Source organism: Indicator indicator, chromosome 5, assembly GCF_027791375.1.
Source record: "Indicator indicator isolate 239-I01 chromosome 5, UM_Iind_1.1, whole genome shotgun sequence".
Classification (NCBI taxonomy): Eukaryota; Metazoa; Chordata; class Aves; order Piciformes; family Indicatoridae; genus Indicator; species Indicator indicator.
In genome coordinates this window covers 27,371,783-27,390,852 of record NC_072014.1, presented here as the reverse complement: position 1 = coordinate 27,390,852, position 19,070 = coordinate 27,371,783, and the positions used below count along the sequence as shown (strand labels likewise).

Below are 19,070 nucleotides of genomic sequence, written 5' to 3'. Positions count from 1 at the left end.
AGTTAACACCTGAGCCATCAATCTCTCTCCTCATTGTCTGTCAAGGTTAATCACAATGCATGCACTGAGTGAGCAAATGAGTGATGACATGCAGCTTAAAAATATAAGTACTGTGGCAAATAAATGGAGATCTTTCACTCCTCTCTGTAGGAGACACACCAGTGTCTCTCACACAGCCTTTATTTCCTCCTACTAAAAATAACCATCTGCAAAGGCTGGCAACTCTTCTCAGCCTGGCTAAAATATAAAGATTCAGGCTCACTCCTTCCTACACAGCTTCTAGACTGCAGAGTCCTGATCTGCCATGGCCCACATGCAAGTCCTGGACTACCCTGTTGTGTCAAGACTTGCTCTGTGAAGTGGAGCACATGGGTTCAACTCAAGGTACTCAGCACATAGGAGTACTCCACAACTCATTTCTTGGCCAGGAATTCCAACTACATGCCTCCTCTAGAACACCACCAGGACTATGGCCTTTTTTCACCTTAATTAAAAAAAAAGAAAAAATTACCTTTAATGAAATGTATTAAAATAAAATTCTTCACTTGCATGTTGGGCATGCTCTTGGATCAAGCTGTGCAAGGCATGAAAGACTCTGACAAGAGAAAATTCTTGGTTTTCTGCTTTCAGCCACATTTATTGTCTAATTATTGTGACCAACAGACAACAGAACAGAGTCATCAAGTGTACACAGGATGCATTTCCACTAATGGACTTGTAATTCACACTCCTAAGAGTCTCTGTCCTAAGATATCAGAGGACTTCAAAAACAACACCAAGCTCAAGCAATACTTGCTTACTCCTACCACTGCTCTAAGATGAGGAGACAGAGTCCCAGGGAGCAGACAAATTGGAAATATTTTCTGGGGTACTGCCAGATTTTGCTTCCCCCAAAGGCAGAAGTTACTGGTTCCACAGTACCTAAAGCAATGCGAGCCTAGGCCTTGGACAACAAGAGATTAAGACTGATGGATCTGAACCAACACAACAGATCATCCTGCCTTCTCAGAGAACTTAACAGAGGAGAAGGAAATACCTAGCAAAACCTCTCTGGTTCACACCACCTCGATGATCTTAGAGGTCAATTCCAACCTAAGTGATTGGTTGAAGAGCCTATGAAAACACATCCAGTGAAGAGGTATAGATGCCCTTAAAACCTGCTCAGTAGGCAAATACAGAGCTCTGAAAATGAAAGGATGGCTGCACATCCTTCTGCTTGCTTTACCTTTGCAATTTTAGTTTCATCCTTCTTCTTTGCGGTTTGCAGGGCTTCAAAGTGGTGTCTGGCACTGTCGTAATCCACAAGCTTCCTTCCTCGCTTTGCTATACGAGACTAAGAAAAATGGAGAAAAGAGTTGTGACAATCTTTCCCAGCAACCAAAACCACACAGCCTCTCAGGAAACCACCCACCTCCTCTTCACCCAGCTTCCAAAGCACCCCATACTCTGTCCACACAAGGACACTCACTGGATATTCCACATAGGCTTCCCAGAGAGGTGGCCCCTGGAGCCACTTATGAAAACTACCATTCCAGAGCGAGCTCCCCAGGAAAAGATCCAGCAGATCCAGCCAGGGAAAGCAAAGGGATCCAACCAACAACAGGCCCCACCTTTGGATGACAATGTTTTCAAAACTGTAGCTCCAGTGGGTCCTAAAAGACTCCCCACGTAGCTATGGACTTCAACATTTTCAGGGTGTGCTGAGGGCTGCAGCCAGACTAACCAGCTCATAGCCCTAGATCATGTGGAAGCTCAAAAGATTAAGTTCAACAAAAGAAGGTATTTAAAGCTGTCAGCACAGCAAAAGCAGACACCCACATGCTCGGGATATGCCTAGGAGAGGACTTTGGACCCTGTAACAGGAGGTCTAGACAGAAGTGACCACAGCCACAGGCAATGGTCCGTAGTAATTAGCTATTATGCAAGATGAGCTCAAGGGAAAACCTGTAGCACTGTGTCACTAATAGGCAAGACACACTGAAGCCTTAGCAAACACAAGGAGGGAGCTAACTAGGTACCAGATTCATGTTCAGGAATGGAGTCCTGACAACTCCGTGGCTGAGAATACAGAATAAACATTCAGGCCTTCTTCATCTGAGGTACCTCAGTCTCTCTCCACCAGCACAGATCTATCTTTTCAAGGCTCAGGCTCACTGGGCTGCCCTGTTTCAAAAACCATCCCACCCCCTTAGACCCTCACACTCTCTACAAACACCCAAGACTATCTGGGTTGGAGCACAAGTCTTCACATCTGACTCTAAGACCACTCAGCTTCTGTGGTCAGTAGTCTAGACACAAGCTGGAGAACTGGAGTGAAAAGGCATGGCAAGGGGCCAGAAGGGTTTCTAATTAACCACAGCACCTAGGGAAACTGAAAGTGCAAGATGAAGAATCAGCATTGTCATTTACTTGCAAAAGCAAAAGATGCTGCACTTGGCAGGGACATGTGGTCTCCTCTCCCTAAGCTCTTGCAGATAAACTGCAAAGCCACACTCAGGGCTGATCTTTCTGCCAGACCAGCTGGGACCAGTCTGCACGTCTCCCACACATGCTCCTCTGCACTTTCAGCAAGCACTGGTGCAGCTCTGTCTGAGTCACAGCAGATCTGCAGAATCTCAGCCACACACACATCCAAACTGATTTCAAAGCATTCAGCTCACTCCAAGAGAGGAATCACAAAGCTGAGCCTCCCTGCAGTTGAGGTCACCAGAAGACACCTCCCAGACATCATACTGCCAGCCAGGCAGAGACAGGATGTCAGAGGGGGCTTCCAGCAGCATGACAACCTCCAAGATACTTGTTTATACATCTTTCCCATACACCAGATAAAACACATCTGGGATTTAAGAGAGGACTTTTTCCTCCCCATCATACTGGTAGAGATAGCTGCAGTTTTGCCCACCTCTGACACAGCAAACAGACACTTCCAGGTTTCCCTGCCACCCCATCAGAGAGCTTGATTCAATGGCACCCATCTCTAAAACAAAGTCACTCCTGCCTTTTTTTTTGCCATTCCCAGTCTTCTAATCCCCCATTTCACACAATTGCCTCTGATGGCAGTAATGGGACTCAGCAACGTCCTGGAAGGCCTTGTAGGACTCTACAGCCACCCACTACTAATCTGAAGACAAAAGATAAACTTCAACAAATCCATCTTAATTTGAGCCTCCCTTAAAAAAAAGAAGAAAAATCAAACCATGAGGCACTTCTTTCCCCCCTTTTCCTAATATTTTGTCTCAATCCTACTAGAAACAGGGCACCAGCATCAGTGCAGGAAAGAAAATCACCAGTTCCATGGCTATTCAGAACTTGAGTTATGGTTTATCTTCTCTAGGTTCACTGCAGAAATCTGTACTCATTGCATACTCTGCAACTTCATCCAAAAACTCACTCTGAAATAACACAGATTATGCAAGAGTCTAAGAAGTTAAACTGACCTGCAAAGAAAGAATAAAGCACTGTTTTCATTCCCATTTTTAAGTTAGAGAAGATAGAGACTTTGTTCACCTTTCCCTATCCCACCACAAAAAAAAAAAAAAAAATTACTCCCTTTTACTTTAAAAAAATTCCTTAATAAAGGCATGCTGTTTTCACATTCCTGTTGTGGATCCTGCTGTAAGTCAAAAAACATCAAGGGAATTTTTCCAGCTACTCAAGTGAAGGAGGATTCAGAATATGTTAGAATTAAAAAAAAAAAAGAAAGAGTGTGTATGGTCTGACTCATCACACATTTTAATTACTGGGTTATTAACAAAAGCCAGACCTTTACACAGCTAAATTAAAATCATCTTCTCTCCAGAAGTCATCTTTCATTACTACAAGGCTAGAACTTCAGGAAAAGCAGAAAATTTGCTTTTGTGAAAATAAAACCCAGAAAATTCTTACTGCAATAAATCCCAAATATTCTGTAAATTACGTAAGACTGGGCGGGTTTTGCCTGCCAGTCTCAAGAACTAATTCCTTATGTGAAGCCAAACTGTACTTTTGTACAACTGTAGCAGATTGTAACACCACCACTTCTAGGAGCTGCTACAGGTTGAAGAAAACGTCCTTTGATTTTTAACAACTTATTGATTTGAGCACTTCTCACTGCACCAGGGTAAGGAGGATGACTCACCCAGCTGAATTACTAATAAAAACAGACTGACCTTTTAAATTTCACAGCACTGAAAGTCCACTTTAAACAAAATTGCCAGCTCTTGTGAAATATATTCATATCTTATTGGAGGAACCAACAGGGCACCAAATTCTCACTCAGTTTAGGACAGGAAGCAGAGGTGAGTAGTGCTCTCTTTAAAGCATTATTTAAATTCTGCATGAAATTGCTTTAACTTCCCATTTTCTAGAGCATCATCTGAAGACTGAGAAAGGAATATTAGTAATAAACACCTTAGTGGCCCACTCAGAAGTCAAAAAGAGGATCCATAGGAGCTCAGTTTGAGTTTTGGTGGAACTTGGGCAGCCCTAGTCTTGCACTCCTTTTAAAAACTGCACTGCAAAACCTCTGCAGGACCCAGTAGAATTAAGAAATCCCAAAGATGGGAAAAAGTGACACTCTGAGGTGACCCAGCACACAGCTGACAAGGCTAGTAAAATGTGATTTGGCCTGAAGCAGCACAGAAGTCTGGGTCTACAGCAAGCCTGAAATAAAAACTTCTACTTAAGGAAGCAGCACGCAAGCCTCTGCGCTGCTAACTGAGACACACAGCATCCTACCACAGGGAGCCATCAGCTCTACAGCCTTCAGTGGGTGGAAAAACAACAGCTAGTCTCTTCATCCCTCCTGTCTTCAGGTTTCTAAGGACAGAAGAGGCTGGAAGAATGAAGCAAAACCAGGAAGCCCTAGAAGGGCTGTTCAGGGCTCATTTTACAAGTCTGTGACCTGCCCCACTTTGATATAGTACAATCCTCTAGAAGCAACAAATATTGACAAACGTTTTAAGGGACATGTGGTGGGGAAAGGGTTGTTTTCACTGGGAAGGAGCCAAGCTGATACTTCCCATATGGTGATATCATTACTAGTGCTTCCATATGGTGAAGACATTTCCTGCATAACCTTCTCAAAACAAATGGAAAGGAGGTAAGTGTGGGGGAAGGGACGCTCACAAGACACCATTCAAACCTAGGTCCTTGGAGATGATCTCTCCCAAAAAAGATGCCTATCCAGCATTCCCCCTTCCCTAAACAAGGTGGTTATATGCACAGCAGGACTTCAAGGAGCACACAGAAATCTGCCTTGCATACCAGCGTCTATCTGTGAAGCACATTTGCCACTAACTTTGTACTTACAGGGAAATAAAAAACCAGAAAGAGAGGCTTAGAGCTTACGAGCTATTGGTGACAGTGCTCACTGGCACTGTGATACAACTGGAAATTTTATGGATCCTCCTGTTTTCCACTTATGTTTTGTCTTCAAGTATCTTTTCTCTGGATTCTTCACTCTCATTTCAAGCCCAAAGAAGAACATAACATTTTCACAAGACCCAGAGCTGCAAAGACCTTGCCTGCTCTAAAAGGAAAGCTTGCAGCAGCACAGCACACACATACTCCTGAAGATGATGAGGATGCAAGAAATTGATTCTTAGGAGGCTTCATCTGCTGTGACTCTGTAGATCAAAAAGGCTTAAAGAGAATCTTACTTTAATATCTGGAAACTGGCCAAGGTATGTATCCATGGTCAAAAGTGCCTGATCTACCAGCTTCTGATGGAAATCTGTCCAGAGGAGATCATTGTTCTGAAAAATAAAAATAATGAACTATTAAGAACATAGAGCACTGCATTTCTGTTTTCCTCTGAGTGTTACATTCAATACCTTCGGTCCCTCAGAGCTCTTAGGAAATAGTAATTTGCTTGGAAAAACTAAGGAGCAGGGAAGATAATTGAAAACAGAGGTCATGCCAGAACCATAGAAGAAAGCTTGGTGCTGCTACTTCAAGTGACCTCTGCAAGCACATAGGGCCCTTTGTGAAGCTTCCTTTGAGGGACTGTCCTGTGCAGCGCTAGCCCAAGTCAGAAGGGAAGATGAAGGTTAGGTTGGCTTAACCTTCTCTCAGAAGCTACAAAAATGGGACGTTTGACACCACTAGGCACCATTTTCTGCTCTTGATTACAACACAGCTTTCTGGAGGACAATGAATAATAGCAGAAAGCTACTCTAGCAGTCTTCAACCCTCACACCACCTGCTTCCACAGCTCAATAGAGGTCACATCCAACACTTACACCCTAAGCTGTGTAGTCTTTACGCTTGATGTTTATATTAGGCTCACTAGTGTCCTGTCAACACTTTGGCTTAGGTGGAAATTGCCCCCCTCTCCTATTTTTCCAATTAAATGAAGGTTTGGGGCTAAAAAATTCAGGAAACATGTCTAATTTGTGTGTGAATTTTTTTTTGGGGGGGGCAGGGGGAGGAGGGGGCATTTGCCCTCTCTTTTCCTGAAAGACAGAAACATAAACAAAGGCATTAAAGGGTGAGATTGAAGGCTGGAAATATTCCTGCAGGCTGTCAGAGCAGTTACAGTGAGCTTGCAGGACTCATGTTCCCTTTGACTCCTCTGGCTCAAATTCTCTGAAAGGACTGTTGCTTACAAGGCACAACAGTAGCTCAGGAAGAGTAAAAAGATAACAGAGAACGTGAAGCCAAACTAATTGAATTACAAGTCCAGTATTTACTGCAACAGCACTTCTTAATAAAAGGTTTCCACGTTCAAGCAAGAGCTGACCTGGAAACACTCAGGTTTTGTTTGATTTATCTGCATTGAAGTTAGTATTTCCTGGGGACAATGCAGATGTTATTTCAGGTGAGATTTTCTGCAGGGGAAAGCAGGGGAAGTGAAGATCTTTCTCTTTCTCTCCAATTAGGTCCTTCCTCTCTGCTCTAATGCCACAGACAGCTGCAGATAAGCCCAGTCCTGCAGCCTCATGGCAGATGGATCCACAGAGCTGAGCTGCCACACCTGTTGCTCAGCAGAACAGCCAAGCAAGAGGAGAGGGCACATGCTTCCAGCTGGACCCACCACACACACATGCCAAGGGAGATCCAAGCTGTCAAATGACAGTCTGTGCCCTAAGCTCCACAGAAAACACCTGGGCAAGTTGGACAGGCAACACCTCACCAAAGGATGAGAAGAACAGCAGGTTCTGGTCACACATGGCTCAGCCAAACAAGACTACCTAAAATATGGCAGCTGGTGGTAGTGCTGTCAGTGGGAAATCGTTGCAGCTACACAATAGCTGCTCTAAACATGCTTTGGCCATAGATTTAGCTGCTTCTTTCTCTTGCACAGAGCATAAGCAATACATCCAGTTGACCCTAGTGACTCTCTTTTGGCGTCCTCTGTCCATGTTTAGCCACTGCTGGGGAAATAGAATGCTTGTGGGTGTAAGCATACAGCTCTGTGTAACATTGAAGCATCTGGGAACAGTGCCCTACAGACAAAATACAGGCCATGTCCTTTTTGCTTTCCCTTCTTTCCAAAGTTGAGTATGTCTCTCCAATTCCTCTGCAAAGCTGTATGTATGAAGAAATGTGGCACACAGACACACCTTTCAAAGCTCATCTCCACTCACACACCAAGCCTGGTGACCCCACATCCTAGACAGTCTTACCTCTGCTATTTTATTTGTGTCATCTCTCCCAGGCCAATCCGGCTCATAAACTTCCTGCAAACACTCTGTCAGCTTCTTGGAGGCCTCATGCATTGCTAGGAAAGAAGGAGGAACTGTTTTAGAAAGAGGCAAATAGCATGCTCCTCACAGTTTAACCTTCATCCTGTGGAACAAGGTCAAAGAAGGTGTTGAATGGGTTATAACAAATACTAAGCTCTTCCTAAAAGAGCAGCACATCCTTGATAACACAGAGATGGGAAGGTAACTGGAGGGAGACAGGAACTGAAGGCACAGTCTCATCAAATCTTTTGTGTTTGCCCTCTCATAGTAGCAGATATGAAAGTTAATCTGCTAAGACACTTGTTAGGTAACAAATCACAACATCATTCCATACCAACTGGTTGTGAAGGATTCTGAAAGATCCTTCACCCAGACAAGGCTGACCTTTCCTATAATTCACATCTGAGGAAACACCATGAAGAGAACAGCTGCAGAAATTTCATTGCATAGGTAAGCACTAGAGAGGAAAGGATTCTCTGCTTATGCAGACCTTACCTTTTACGGAAGCCAAGTAAGTTCGGAGGTCTTTCTGCAGCCTCGTGCCTTCAGACTGTGAAGGTAGGAAGACCATCAGTTATTCTCCCATATAAAAAGAGCAATAGAAGGAGGAGCCAAACATTTATAAATAAACTGGTCCTGCAGGTGCGCTACATGTGAGCCATATGACCACACAAAACGTAAGTGTTAACAGGAAGACCACACAGCCCTCTGATTTGGTAAACCCACAGATGGTGACCTGCAGGCATGTTTGGCCAACCAGACCACCAAGATACCAAGTAATCTGAGGTAGGTAAAGCTGTGTTTTGCTCTTCCCAGCAGAGATGGGTTTAGTATTTTCATTTTGTACAAGAAACTAGAGAAGGTCCTAAGGGCAGTAATTAGTTTATAAGCCAAGGGCTGGTGGGTCTGTAGAACAAATGTAACTGAAGGGAATATGTAGAATATAGAAGATAGATGCAGTTGATCTATTTTGCTTGGGAGCAGTTTAACACACCCTTTTTTTCTGCCACACTGTAAACCAACACTCCAGGGCAAAATGGATACAAGAGACATCTGACCTGCCCAAACACCCTGTCTAAATTGTCCTGTGCAGCAGAGCTTGCAAATACAACGTTGACTATCAATTTCTTTGCTTCACTATAGGGGTGGCCTGCAAGCAGCAGATACTGCTCACTAGGAAACAAAAGATCAAAACCAGAATCTGGGCTGAGTTTTGCCAGTTTGAGCCTTCAGAGAGCACAGGTGAATGTGGTGCTAGAACCTACATTAGAAAGTATTGTGGAGATTTTTACACTAAAGTGTGCTCAGATACACATGCATACATGTAACTCCTCTTCTACACTAAGCTAAGCATGCTCAGGCCCACCTCCCGTCTACCTTGCCCTAAGTCATGGGCAGTGATGCAAAGCAGACAGGGAGTACTCCCAAATCCAGACAGTGACATTATATACACAGAAACCAAACTAAAAGTAAGGGTTGAGAAGTTGACCAACACCACCACAGAGCATTTCAAAGCAATGGAAGGAGCAAACATTGACGACACCTTTGCAGACCTCCTTTGGAGTGTGCAAAAAGTACAGGAAAAAGTTTGAGACAAAGTTCTCTATTTAAAAAGTGTTTCTTTTACCCAGTAGGACCTCACTGGATCCTCACTATTCCCCAAATTAGCTGTAAAAGCAAGAATGCAGGCAAGCAACAACTACACCTCACACCTTCCCCACAGCCTGCTGCCATTCCTTCCCTTCTTTCCCAGTTTGAGTCTCACCGGGCAGGGGTTGGGGGGCAAGGGAAGCAAGCTTGGGGGTAGGGGGATGGTGGTGTGGCAGCATAATGAATTCTGACAGCTGAAGACAACTCCAGGAGCTCACTGGGCATCTCTGACAGCTGCCTCAGAGCTACTAGCTTCAAAAGCAGATGTTTCATATCAGCCCTCCCCACTACTCAGGCACCTTTTGCCTCAGCTGAGCTCATGCTGTGATCCTTTGTGCTTTCAGTGCAGCTGTGCTCTCCAAGCAGAGGCTAAATCTGCCCAGCTGTTGGAGTGGCAGTGCTAGCATAGCTTTGCTCTGAAATCCATCTGCTTCCAACACTGTGGGCCAGATTGTTTTCCTTGCCTCGAAAGTTATGGTTAAGTTCACATGTATTCTTCTCTTACTGCCATCAGAGGAAACAAAGCATGGGAAAGAGCTGGCACCTTTTATTAAAGAAAGTTAGACTCCTAGTCTGGAGAAGCATTGGGAACTGACTCGAAGAGAGTAAAAGATGAAAGGAGTAACGACCACACACACACTGCAAAAGTCCTAGGAGTTCTTAAAACAAATGTAGAGCTTTTTGTTGGCTTAAGGTGAATGTGCAAACCTGGGCAGATGAGACTTTCCTAACAGTACAACCAGAAACTAGGGAAGAGGTGTCAGAGTAATCAAAGAGTACACCCACAGAGGACCACCACAGAGGCTGATGTGACCAGCAGCAGTGCAGTCAAGCTATAGTATGTTTCCTTGTGCCCAACGCAGGAAGCAAGAAAGTCTTAAAGGAAAGCAGTACTGTCTGCCTAGAACTGCTCTGTGCCCGACTGGAACTGGCAAGATGAGTATCAGAACACAAGAGGAAATGACATAAAAGAAAACTATAATGCAAAATCCCTCAGGTGGATACATCATCATCCTGAGCTGTATGATTCTTAAGAATGACTAATTGAACACATAATTTTGAGGTTAACAGAAACTAATTGGTAGGGAAGGCCCTCTGCAGAACTAGGCCACTGAAATGTCTAGAATTGTAACTGCTGTGCCAGCAGCAGCTTGTCTTTCATGCATCTGGTGTGAAACACTGTAAACCAACCCAAAACTACCACATGAGTGACAACTCATGGAGGATATCAAAACCCAGCTGCTCTGCCAGGCAGAAACACAACACAGTGACAGGTGTAAGGGCTGCCACCAGCCTCCCACTCTGTCTCTCCAGTAAGTATTTCAAATGCAGGGCAAGAGAAGCCACAACCCAGCACACCTCAGGGAGGCGCTGTGCTGCACTTTTGCAGCAGACTGCTTGCTCCCAGGTACACAAGGACAATTTTTAGGACAGATCCTTGTGCCTGTGCCTGAACACAAGTGACTGGGAAAGGACAGGAGTGGGAGAGTCTTCAAATTAACTTTTTGGGAGATTAATTGCAGAAGATAATCTGTCTTGAGGGAGTAATATGAGCTGCTTGTCAAGCCTTCAAGAGACACAGGTACACCCTGTAGCCCTAGAGAAGCATGGTTATATCCAGTTCATTTGTCACACAGCAAATCCATCTGTCTGAACTAAAAAGCTCCTACCATTCACAGACCTCAGAGCGGTACTCTTGGCTGAGCCTGAATGGACAGAGAGCTGGGAAGTGCAATGCTTTTCCTGACATCCATTCAACCGCTATTAGAGAGGACAAGATGCCCTGCTTGAAAATGAGTGACTCATTTAGAACTGCTCTCCATTCATCAATCCATGCATGGGAACGTGTGTCAAAGTGGACAGTCAAGAGCTGCACGACCTCTAATCAGGCAGCAAACCCTTAGGCCACTGTTTGATCACACCCCAGCCAGCTCCACAAGAGAGATGTTCTGTCACAAGCCTGCAGCAAAAACTCAGCTTTCTTCCAGACATTATTTCCCACTGGAGCAGACTTTGTAAGGAAAAGCCATAGAAACCTCACAAATAGCTATACTACACACACATATCACAAAAATAAGAACAACTGTGTACACATAAACATATAGCTGAAGTTTTTTCCAAACAACCCAGATAACTGATATTTATTGTTTATCCTGTAAAATAGGCAGTGTTTGCATTTATTTTAGAGAAACTGAGGACCAAAGCAAAATCAACAGACCCCAAGCAGCAAATGCTGAGCATCTTCTAGCTCATTTGGTAAATTATTTGGTGAATTTAGTTCCTGGCCTCTATACCCACAAAGTGGGATGAGATAGCTGTAAGGGGTACAGAGGCACTGCTTGTTTAACAGGTTTCATGGCACACCACTGCAAATCATGGCTTTGGAAATTGAAAAGCCATCCCAGATAGCCAGATCAAAAAAAATTTGGATTTGAATTTTTCAGTATTTCTAGTTAAAAAAAAATGTTGTTTCCTGTTTGCTGATGTTTAAAAATTATACAGAATAGTCAAGCTGTATTCCTCTGTGTATAAGAGAGTATCATTGGTGAACATGGAAATGATACACAAACTTCTGCAATAACAGCCACTATCAACTGCCAAGAGAATGAGCATTAGTCTCCAGGAATCTGCAGTCAGTTCTGGTTAAACATAAAGTCAGACCAAAAGATTTTCATTACATTCAGCTGTGGCAAATCCCTTCTCAGCCAGTTTTCCGACACACAACCACATCTGCTGAGTCTTAGCAGATGTGATGCAGCTGCTGCTAACAGCTCTAGAGAAGGGTTCTAAACATGCCAGGGCACAAAAAACACAAAAATATTTCTTCAGCACAACCTGAGGTTTGGTGTAGCACTGGCATGAAACAAAAGCAGTACTTCCCCTATTACCAAGCCCCAGGGTGCAAATCCCAGTGTAACTGATGCCTTCCTCTCCTCTGGGTGACTGAAAACTCCAGATTAAAGGAACAAATCAATAAACAAACCACACTCAGTCCAAGACATAAATTTACCCCTGTTTGAGTGCACGTGGGGGGAAATTGCTACACTGTTAAAGAATTTTCTGTACTAAAATACCATGTCAAAGCAGACACACTAAAAAAAGTACTGACTCAGGCCTGACACAGTGATTGTGCAAGGATGAGGAAGAAGTTAGATTTAGATCTCAGCCATGGCAGGTTGTTCCCTTTTCACCATTTCACCAAAGGAACTGCCTTGTTCCTTTTTTTTCCCTTTCTTATATATTCCTCATCTGTTTCCTATCCAATCCATCTTTCAGAGAGTCAGTGCTGCTCTCTGTTTCCAGCCCAGCATTAACAACTACATTACAAGTGAGCTGCTAACCAAAGGAAATGCTGTGGTTGAGCTACTTCTTTTCCTAAACTCGTGTCTAGAACAAGTGCTACTTTTCAGCATACACTTTAACTGACTTCCTGACAGGGACACTGGAAGACACAGAGCAATTTCTCTGAAGTGAACAGCTATGAGTTGTGGGTCGCTTCCATAGGCCTATGGCATTGTTTCATTTAATGCACTTTAATTGCATTTTGCAGAAGATGACTGGAAGCTAATACTGAAACCCAGGATGTAATTACATATTGCAAATTATCTTACCAGCTGTTTGTTGAAGTTCTGCACACACTGTTCGAACTGTTCATCTTTTGTTTCATCTGCTTTCCCAAGCTTCTGCAGGACCTGCAGAAAGAGAGATGAAAGAGAGGAGACTTCAAACACAGATATAGCAAAGCAGAGACAAAGGAACAGTTGCAAGTTTTTGTTCATAAGGCTGAAAGAATGGAAGTTTAAAGGTCTCCCTCCTTCTTGCACTCAGAATTTCTGGAGTATTTCTCCACACACATAGTCTGGAAAACAACTTGCAGACACATCAGGATGAACTCAGGCCTCTTGCACTTTGTTGTACTGAAGAGCATGATTGAGGGTTTTCCTTCACTGGTCTAATGCTTTTTCAGACATGGTAAGAGCAATCCAGTTTCATCTCCTGTATCAGCAAGAAACAAATCACATCCCTAATTTGCCTTGTGTTGTGTGGTTAAACTTACTCTGATTTAACATTAGTCTCTGTTCTGGACAGGGTGGGGTTTTTTTGCTCCCAAAACTGCTGCACTGCCCTCAAACACAGAAAATAACGCAGAGACCTCCTCAGAAAGAGACAGCAGCTGTAATAGTGAAAGTCCCACTATATTTCCAGCTTTTCTTACTATGCACATGCTATGCAGGAGCTGTATGTTGACAGCAACTAGGGACCTTACACCATGAATCTACATGACACTCAGCATAAGTGTCTTGTCTCAGAATGTCAGCAGCCAGTCCTGTTTCTGTCACTGCTTCCATGCACAGCACAGCTCCCCACAGCCTGTTAAGAAGTCCTTATCAGTCTACTTCCCTTATCATCCTTCTCTCTTAATGACCTCTCCATGCAGTTAAGTGGATTGTTCCCAGATTTTGAACAAAGTATTCTATTTTCTGTGCAGGACGATAGATCTGCCACAAGAAGGTTGGGCAAACTGCAGCAGCTTTGGAGAACAGCAGTTATTTGCCATGCCCCAAGAAACTCCAGCAGCAGAGAGACAAGGATGTAAACTACAGTTGGTTAAGATCAGTTACAACATCTTTGTTAATCAAAAATAAAACCTGACCATGGAGAAAAAAGTACCACCAAACCTGCCTTGTCTCACAGGGCCAGTAAAAACAATGAAAAGCCCACCTAGTGAGTCACAGGAGCTTCTGGAAAGCCAGAGTTGGGCTAGAAAGGGTGCTGAGGGAATACCTCAAAAAGCAAGGAAACCCTGTCTGGCAAGAGCATGACTGCCCAAGAGGCAGAAAGCACTGGAAAGCTCAAGTCTCTCTTGTTCATCTGAGCACAGAAGTCTTTTAGCCACAGATCTCAGCTTTCATGTTCAGCCCCTCCTAGGAAGAAGAGGATCAGGATGGAAAAGCAGGTCTACAATTAGTGTCCCTGGACTAGATGCTCTGAAGGACTGTCAGATTGCCATGAAAGCTATGAAAATCAGCTTCCTCCAGCTCCTTTTGCTACTCACAGATCTCCTCAGAGAATGCAATGAGGACTTTTCCCCTGCAAATCAGGGATCAGAATTTGATGTTTGGTCCAAAAACTGGCATTAAGTTTGTCCATGCAACAGGACATAGAATATTTTCAGTTGGAAGGGATCTACAATGATCATCTAGTCCAAATGCCAATGTATCCTGGCCCACTCTCACTTTTTGACACTGCCAAGTTGGAGGACACTTATGTTATGCATGTTTGGCTAATCTCAGTTCTCCTCTCCCCCACATAAGCATGGATATTTTTCCAGCTCACTCCTGTCTGTAATAACTGACTCTAGCACTGGACACCATAAAGCAGCATAGTCATTCCAGCATCTGGCTCATAAATCCTGTTGTTTAGGCTGGAATTGAATGCCTAGGAGGGAACCACTGTTTTCCCTCATCCCTCTGTTCAACAGCCTCTCTTCACCTCTAGGAATCGCTGAGGTATTTGAGTGTCAGCAAAAGGAGGAGAAATGAGCTATACAGCTGAGGACTGACCTCTTTGTGACCAAAGGCTGAACCAATAGCCTCCAGACTTTGAAGCACAACTTTCTACAGCTTAAGCGACAGCAACAAAACAGCAACAAACACTGCAGCTATGTGTACCTAATGTGCTTGGCAAATCTGTCCACACAGCAAGGCATTCACAGCACAATTATTCCCTTTTTCCTCTCAAACCTGTTGTCAGGTTAGAGGTTGTTGGAGAGCAGAAACAGCAACATTGGTTGGACAGTCAAGAGTCCTGTACACCAGCCACTGATGCCTCTTTTGCTCCTCGGCTCCAGTGAAGGGGAGCACAAGCCACAGCAACACTGCTGCTACACTTTCTTCTGCCATGCCAGCAGAAGAGGAGGACTCAGTATGGCCTCATCTTTCTCATCATGTGATGTAGTGAGCTTCTTCCAGAAAGGATGCTGCTTTGAGATCTCATGTTCAACTGTACTCCCCTAGGCTTCCAGACCTACAGAGTATGGATCTTCCATCTGCTGGGTGACTTCCTAGATGTCCAAAGGGCCATCGTGCCAGCAGCACCCATTACTGATAACAATAAAGTACACAAGCTGCAAATTCCAAAGCAGAATGGTGTTTCCAATGTGCACATCAATAGGATTATATGGGATATAAAGAAGGTTTTTATGGGGCAATGCATCTGTCTGGCTAGTCAGGATGCTTTCAAGCCTGGAGGGGAGGGAAGCAGACTGTTTAACTGGGAGGAATCTGGAATATGTCACCAAGGTCAAAGGTTTAATACAGCCCTCAGTGCTTCCTGGTGTAAAACACTGAGCAGCACCCACGGAGTATTCATTGCAGAGGCCATGTGTCTGCTTCCCACATGTCCAAGAAGTTCACTGTTCCTTGGGGTACAAGCACACTGAGTCTGGGGTCATCCAACCATCTGGGAAGACCTTGTTCCACCATGCCGAGGTGCTGGTCTGTACAAATCCCAAAAAACACCAGGCACTATAAAGGTTCTAACTCACAGTCTGTCTCTAAGGATAGACTCCTCCTGCAACAGTGATACTCAGCTGAGGTGCAGCTCTGAATGAGGGAGGTGTAAGTAATACAAAACCTTGCATTTTTCCACAGTGGTGACATGGAGCAGGTGAAACAGAGGAGTCGGACACCAGCAGAGAAACAAGGCACAGAGTACAAAGCCAGTCACAAGAGAGAGGCTGTAAGTGAATCTCTGGACAGACCAAAAACCCTGCTCTTGCTGCCCACACTCTACCCCATCTGGCAGATGAAGGCTTGTGTCCCACACCTGCTGGCCCTATATAGTGGTGAGCCTCAGCTACACAGCACTCTGATCCCTTTATTACTTGCTATGACACAGTGGAGAGACTAAAGCCCTGGGCTGCAGCAGGGCAGTGGTTATCTTCTCATGCCACTGTCTTTCAAAAATAGATCTTCTCCACACAAACAGCCTAGAAGTCAAACCCTAATGTCATTTGAGCAGCATAAAATGATGGCTCCACAAGACTGGTCCTCACGCCTGCTCCCAGTTCTCTAGACAAAGAGCTATTCAGGCAAGCTGTACTAAAAGATTCCCCTGGACCCCATAAACCAGTCAGAGGTCTAGCAGATGGCCCTGGGTGTGCTGCTGACTGCAGGCATGTCTGTGCACACTGCTAATAACCTGTGAGCTCACAGGACAACTCCCCTCCCCAGGCTGGCTGGTGCTGTCATAGGTCAGGCTATTCCGGGTGAGCCACGGCTGCTCCCTCCCTTCCTCTGTAATGGTCTTTAATCCTCCAGCTCACTGCAAAGCCAGATAAAGTTCAGATGGAAACTTCTGGCTCTTTGATATCTATTAATGGAGCAGATTTACCAGGTTAGGAGTCAGGACCCCACCAGAGCTCCCAAATCTCAGGGTGGATCAGAAATGGTATGATCTGTCAGCTGCTGTCTGGAGGCAAACCACACTGGGCAGTGAGTATGGGTCTGGCATTTAAAAGATTAGGAAGCAACCATGGCTAGGCTCCTTGGTCTGTCCTTGACCTGAGAAGTACTGGCCCTGCATAAGGATAAGGACTATTTCAAGATGGTACAAGCTAGGGTGAAGAAAGGACTACTTGGAGAGGGACCTCAGGGTACTGGTTGATTGTCAACTGAATATGAGTCAGCAGTGTGCCCAGGTGGCCAAGAAAGCCAGTGGCATCATGGCTTGTATTAGAAACATGGTGGCCAGCAGGAACAGGGGTGTGATCATCCTCAGCACTGGTGAGGCCACACCTTGAGTATTGTGTTCAGTTCTGGGCCCCTCACTCTTGGAAGGACATCGAGGTGCTGGAGCATTCCCAGAAGGGCAACAAGGTTCATGAAGGGCCTGGAGCACACAGCCTATGTGGAGTACCTGAGGGAGATGGGGTTCAGTCTGGAGAAGAGGAGGCTGAGGGGAGACCTCATCGCTCTCTACAACAACCTGAAGGGAGGATGGAGTGAGGAGGGGACCAACCTCTTCTTCTTCATGACAAGCAACAGGACTAGAGGAAATGACTTCAAGCTGTGCTAGGGGAGGTTCAGGCTGGATGCTAGGAAGCCCAGGGCAGTGGAGTCACCATCCCTGGGCAGGGTGTTCAAGCAGCATGTGGACCTGGCACTTAGGGACATGGTTTAGTGTTGACCCTCCAGTGCTGGGCCGAGGGTTGGACTGGATGATCTTAGAGGTCTCTTCCAACTAGATATATTCTGTGACTTTGCACACAACCCACAAAACACTTCATGCAATGGATTTCAGAAGTGGTAATCTGGCACCACTGTGGGTTCCAGCCTTGGGTGACTCACAGATCTACTATGACAGGATGGGGATATCTTCCCAAACAATATTTTCAGCCTCAACTGCTGTGTATATTTGGACACTATTTTTCTGTGTTTCTCAGAACCCAGCAATTCGCTATATCTGCAGGTGCTTTGCATTTCTCATGAACTAGGACCACAGGCACCTGACCAACTACTGCAATATCTCCAAGCAGAGCCAAATTCCACCCATGAAGCCTCAGTTTGCCCTGCCTTTAAATAAAAGCGAAAAAGGAACAAGGAGCTTCAGAGTTTGACCAAAGTTTTAAAGCACTTGAAGATCCTGGGTGGTAAAATGCTATAAACAAAGAAGTAAATCATCACATTCCTCTTATATCATGGATATATTTGTAGTTTGCTGTTGCAGGCAGAACCATTTAAAGTAAGCTTTGCATTTATTTGCTTTAAGAAGTGAGATAACACAGAAGTGATAGAGAAATTAAAAAATCCTCTTTACCAGAGATGTGGCATTCTGTAAGCAATGCTCAACGAAGTAAAGGCATTAAATAGTCTTCAAAAAGAGCAACTTTAAACAAATGTTTTGCTGGGAAGGGAACTCCAGGCTGCAGGTTTTTCTCACAGGTATGTAAGACTCTTAGGAAGACAGCATGACCTGAAGAGCACAGCTTTGTAGAACTCAAAAGTAACCATCTTATCTGGCTGCACTTTATCCTTTTTTCTAGCTGAACAGGAAGAAACAGTCTTGAAGGGCAAACCCCTATGCTGATTAGCACAGGGTATCCATAGATCTGCTTTGAGCATTGGTATTAAGGAAATGGAGGATCGGGGCCAGCTCTATAACCACCAAGCTCTCTGATGTACATCAATCACCATTAAGGACAAACACTTGCCAGCAGTCCAGCAGCAGCTAGCATTAAGAAGCAGTTATCAGACCAACTAAAATGCAGTTCTGCTTTGCTCTAAAGTGCAACTGTAGCAGATTCACATTTATGCTTTCTAATAGAGAAATATGCCAGCTGTTCAATGCATCCACAGTTCTCACTCAGCACCTGCCCTCACTTTCTTCTTAAGTATCAATGTCACACACACAACCCCCCAAACCCCAAATATTCTCAGCAACCCGATGTAGACCCATTATGTGAACCAGCAACCTAACAAAACCCTACTTTTCTCAGCATATGGATCACCCAGGCCAAAGAGCAGTTTGAGGATGCAGGTGATGAGCAGGAAGGCAGAAAAAAAAAAAAGAGACCTAAATCTGCATCTGAAACATTTGAATTTAGGGTAGTCCATGAAGTCATTAAGCCCACAGCCAGAGAACTCGAGCCTTGCAGACCCACATCTTACCCTTCACTGTAACAGAAAAGGGGGTGTAGTTAAATCTTAGTGATCTGGGCCCAATGCTCCTAAACAACTCCCTCTCCTGACC

The 19,070-nt window shown here is 44.6% G+C and overlaps 1 protein-coding gene across 9 annotated transcripts in view; it reads right to left on the bottom strand.

Annotated features, from left to right (window-relative positions):
• The window catches only part of BIN1 (bridging integrator 1), a 91,811-nt gene that overhangs the window by 37,213 nt on the left and 35,528 nt on the right, over positions 1-19,070 (bottom strand). For all 9 annotated transcript variants that reach the window (XM_054380733.1, XM_054380734.1, XM_054380737.1 and 6 more), the window contains exons 2-6: positions 12,929-13,009; positions 8,163-8,217; positions 7,608-7,702; positions 5,640-5,735; positions 1,226-1,333 (exon numbers count right to left, since the gene is read on the bottom strand). In XM_054380733.1, the coding sequence (XP_054236708.1) occupies positions 1,226-1,333; positions 5,640-5,735; positions 7,608-7,702; positions 8,163-8,217; positions 12,929-13,009 (435 nt within the window). The remainder of the gene's footprint in view (positions 1-1,225; positions 1,334-5,639; positions 5,736-7,607; positions 7,703-8,162; positions 8,218-12,928; positions 13,010-19,070) is intronic.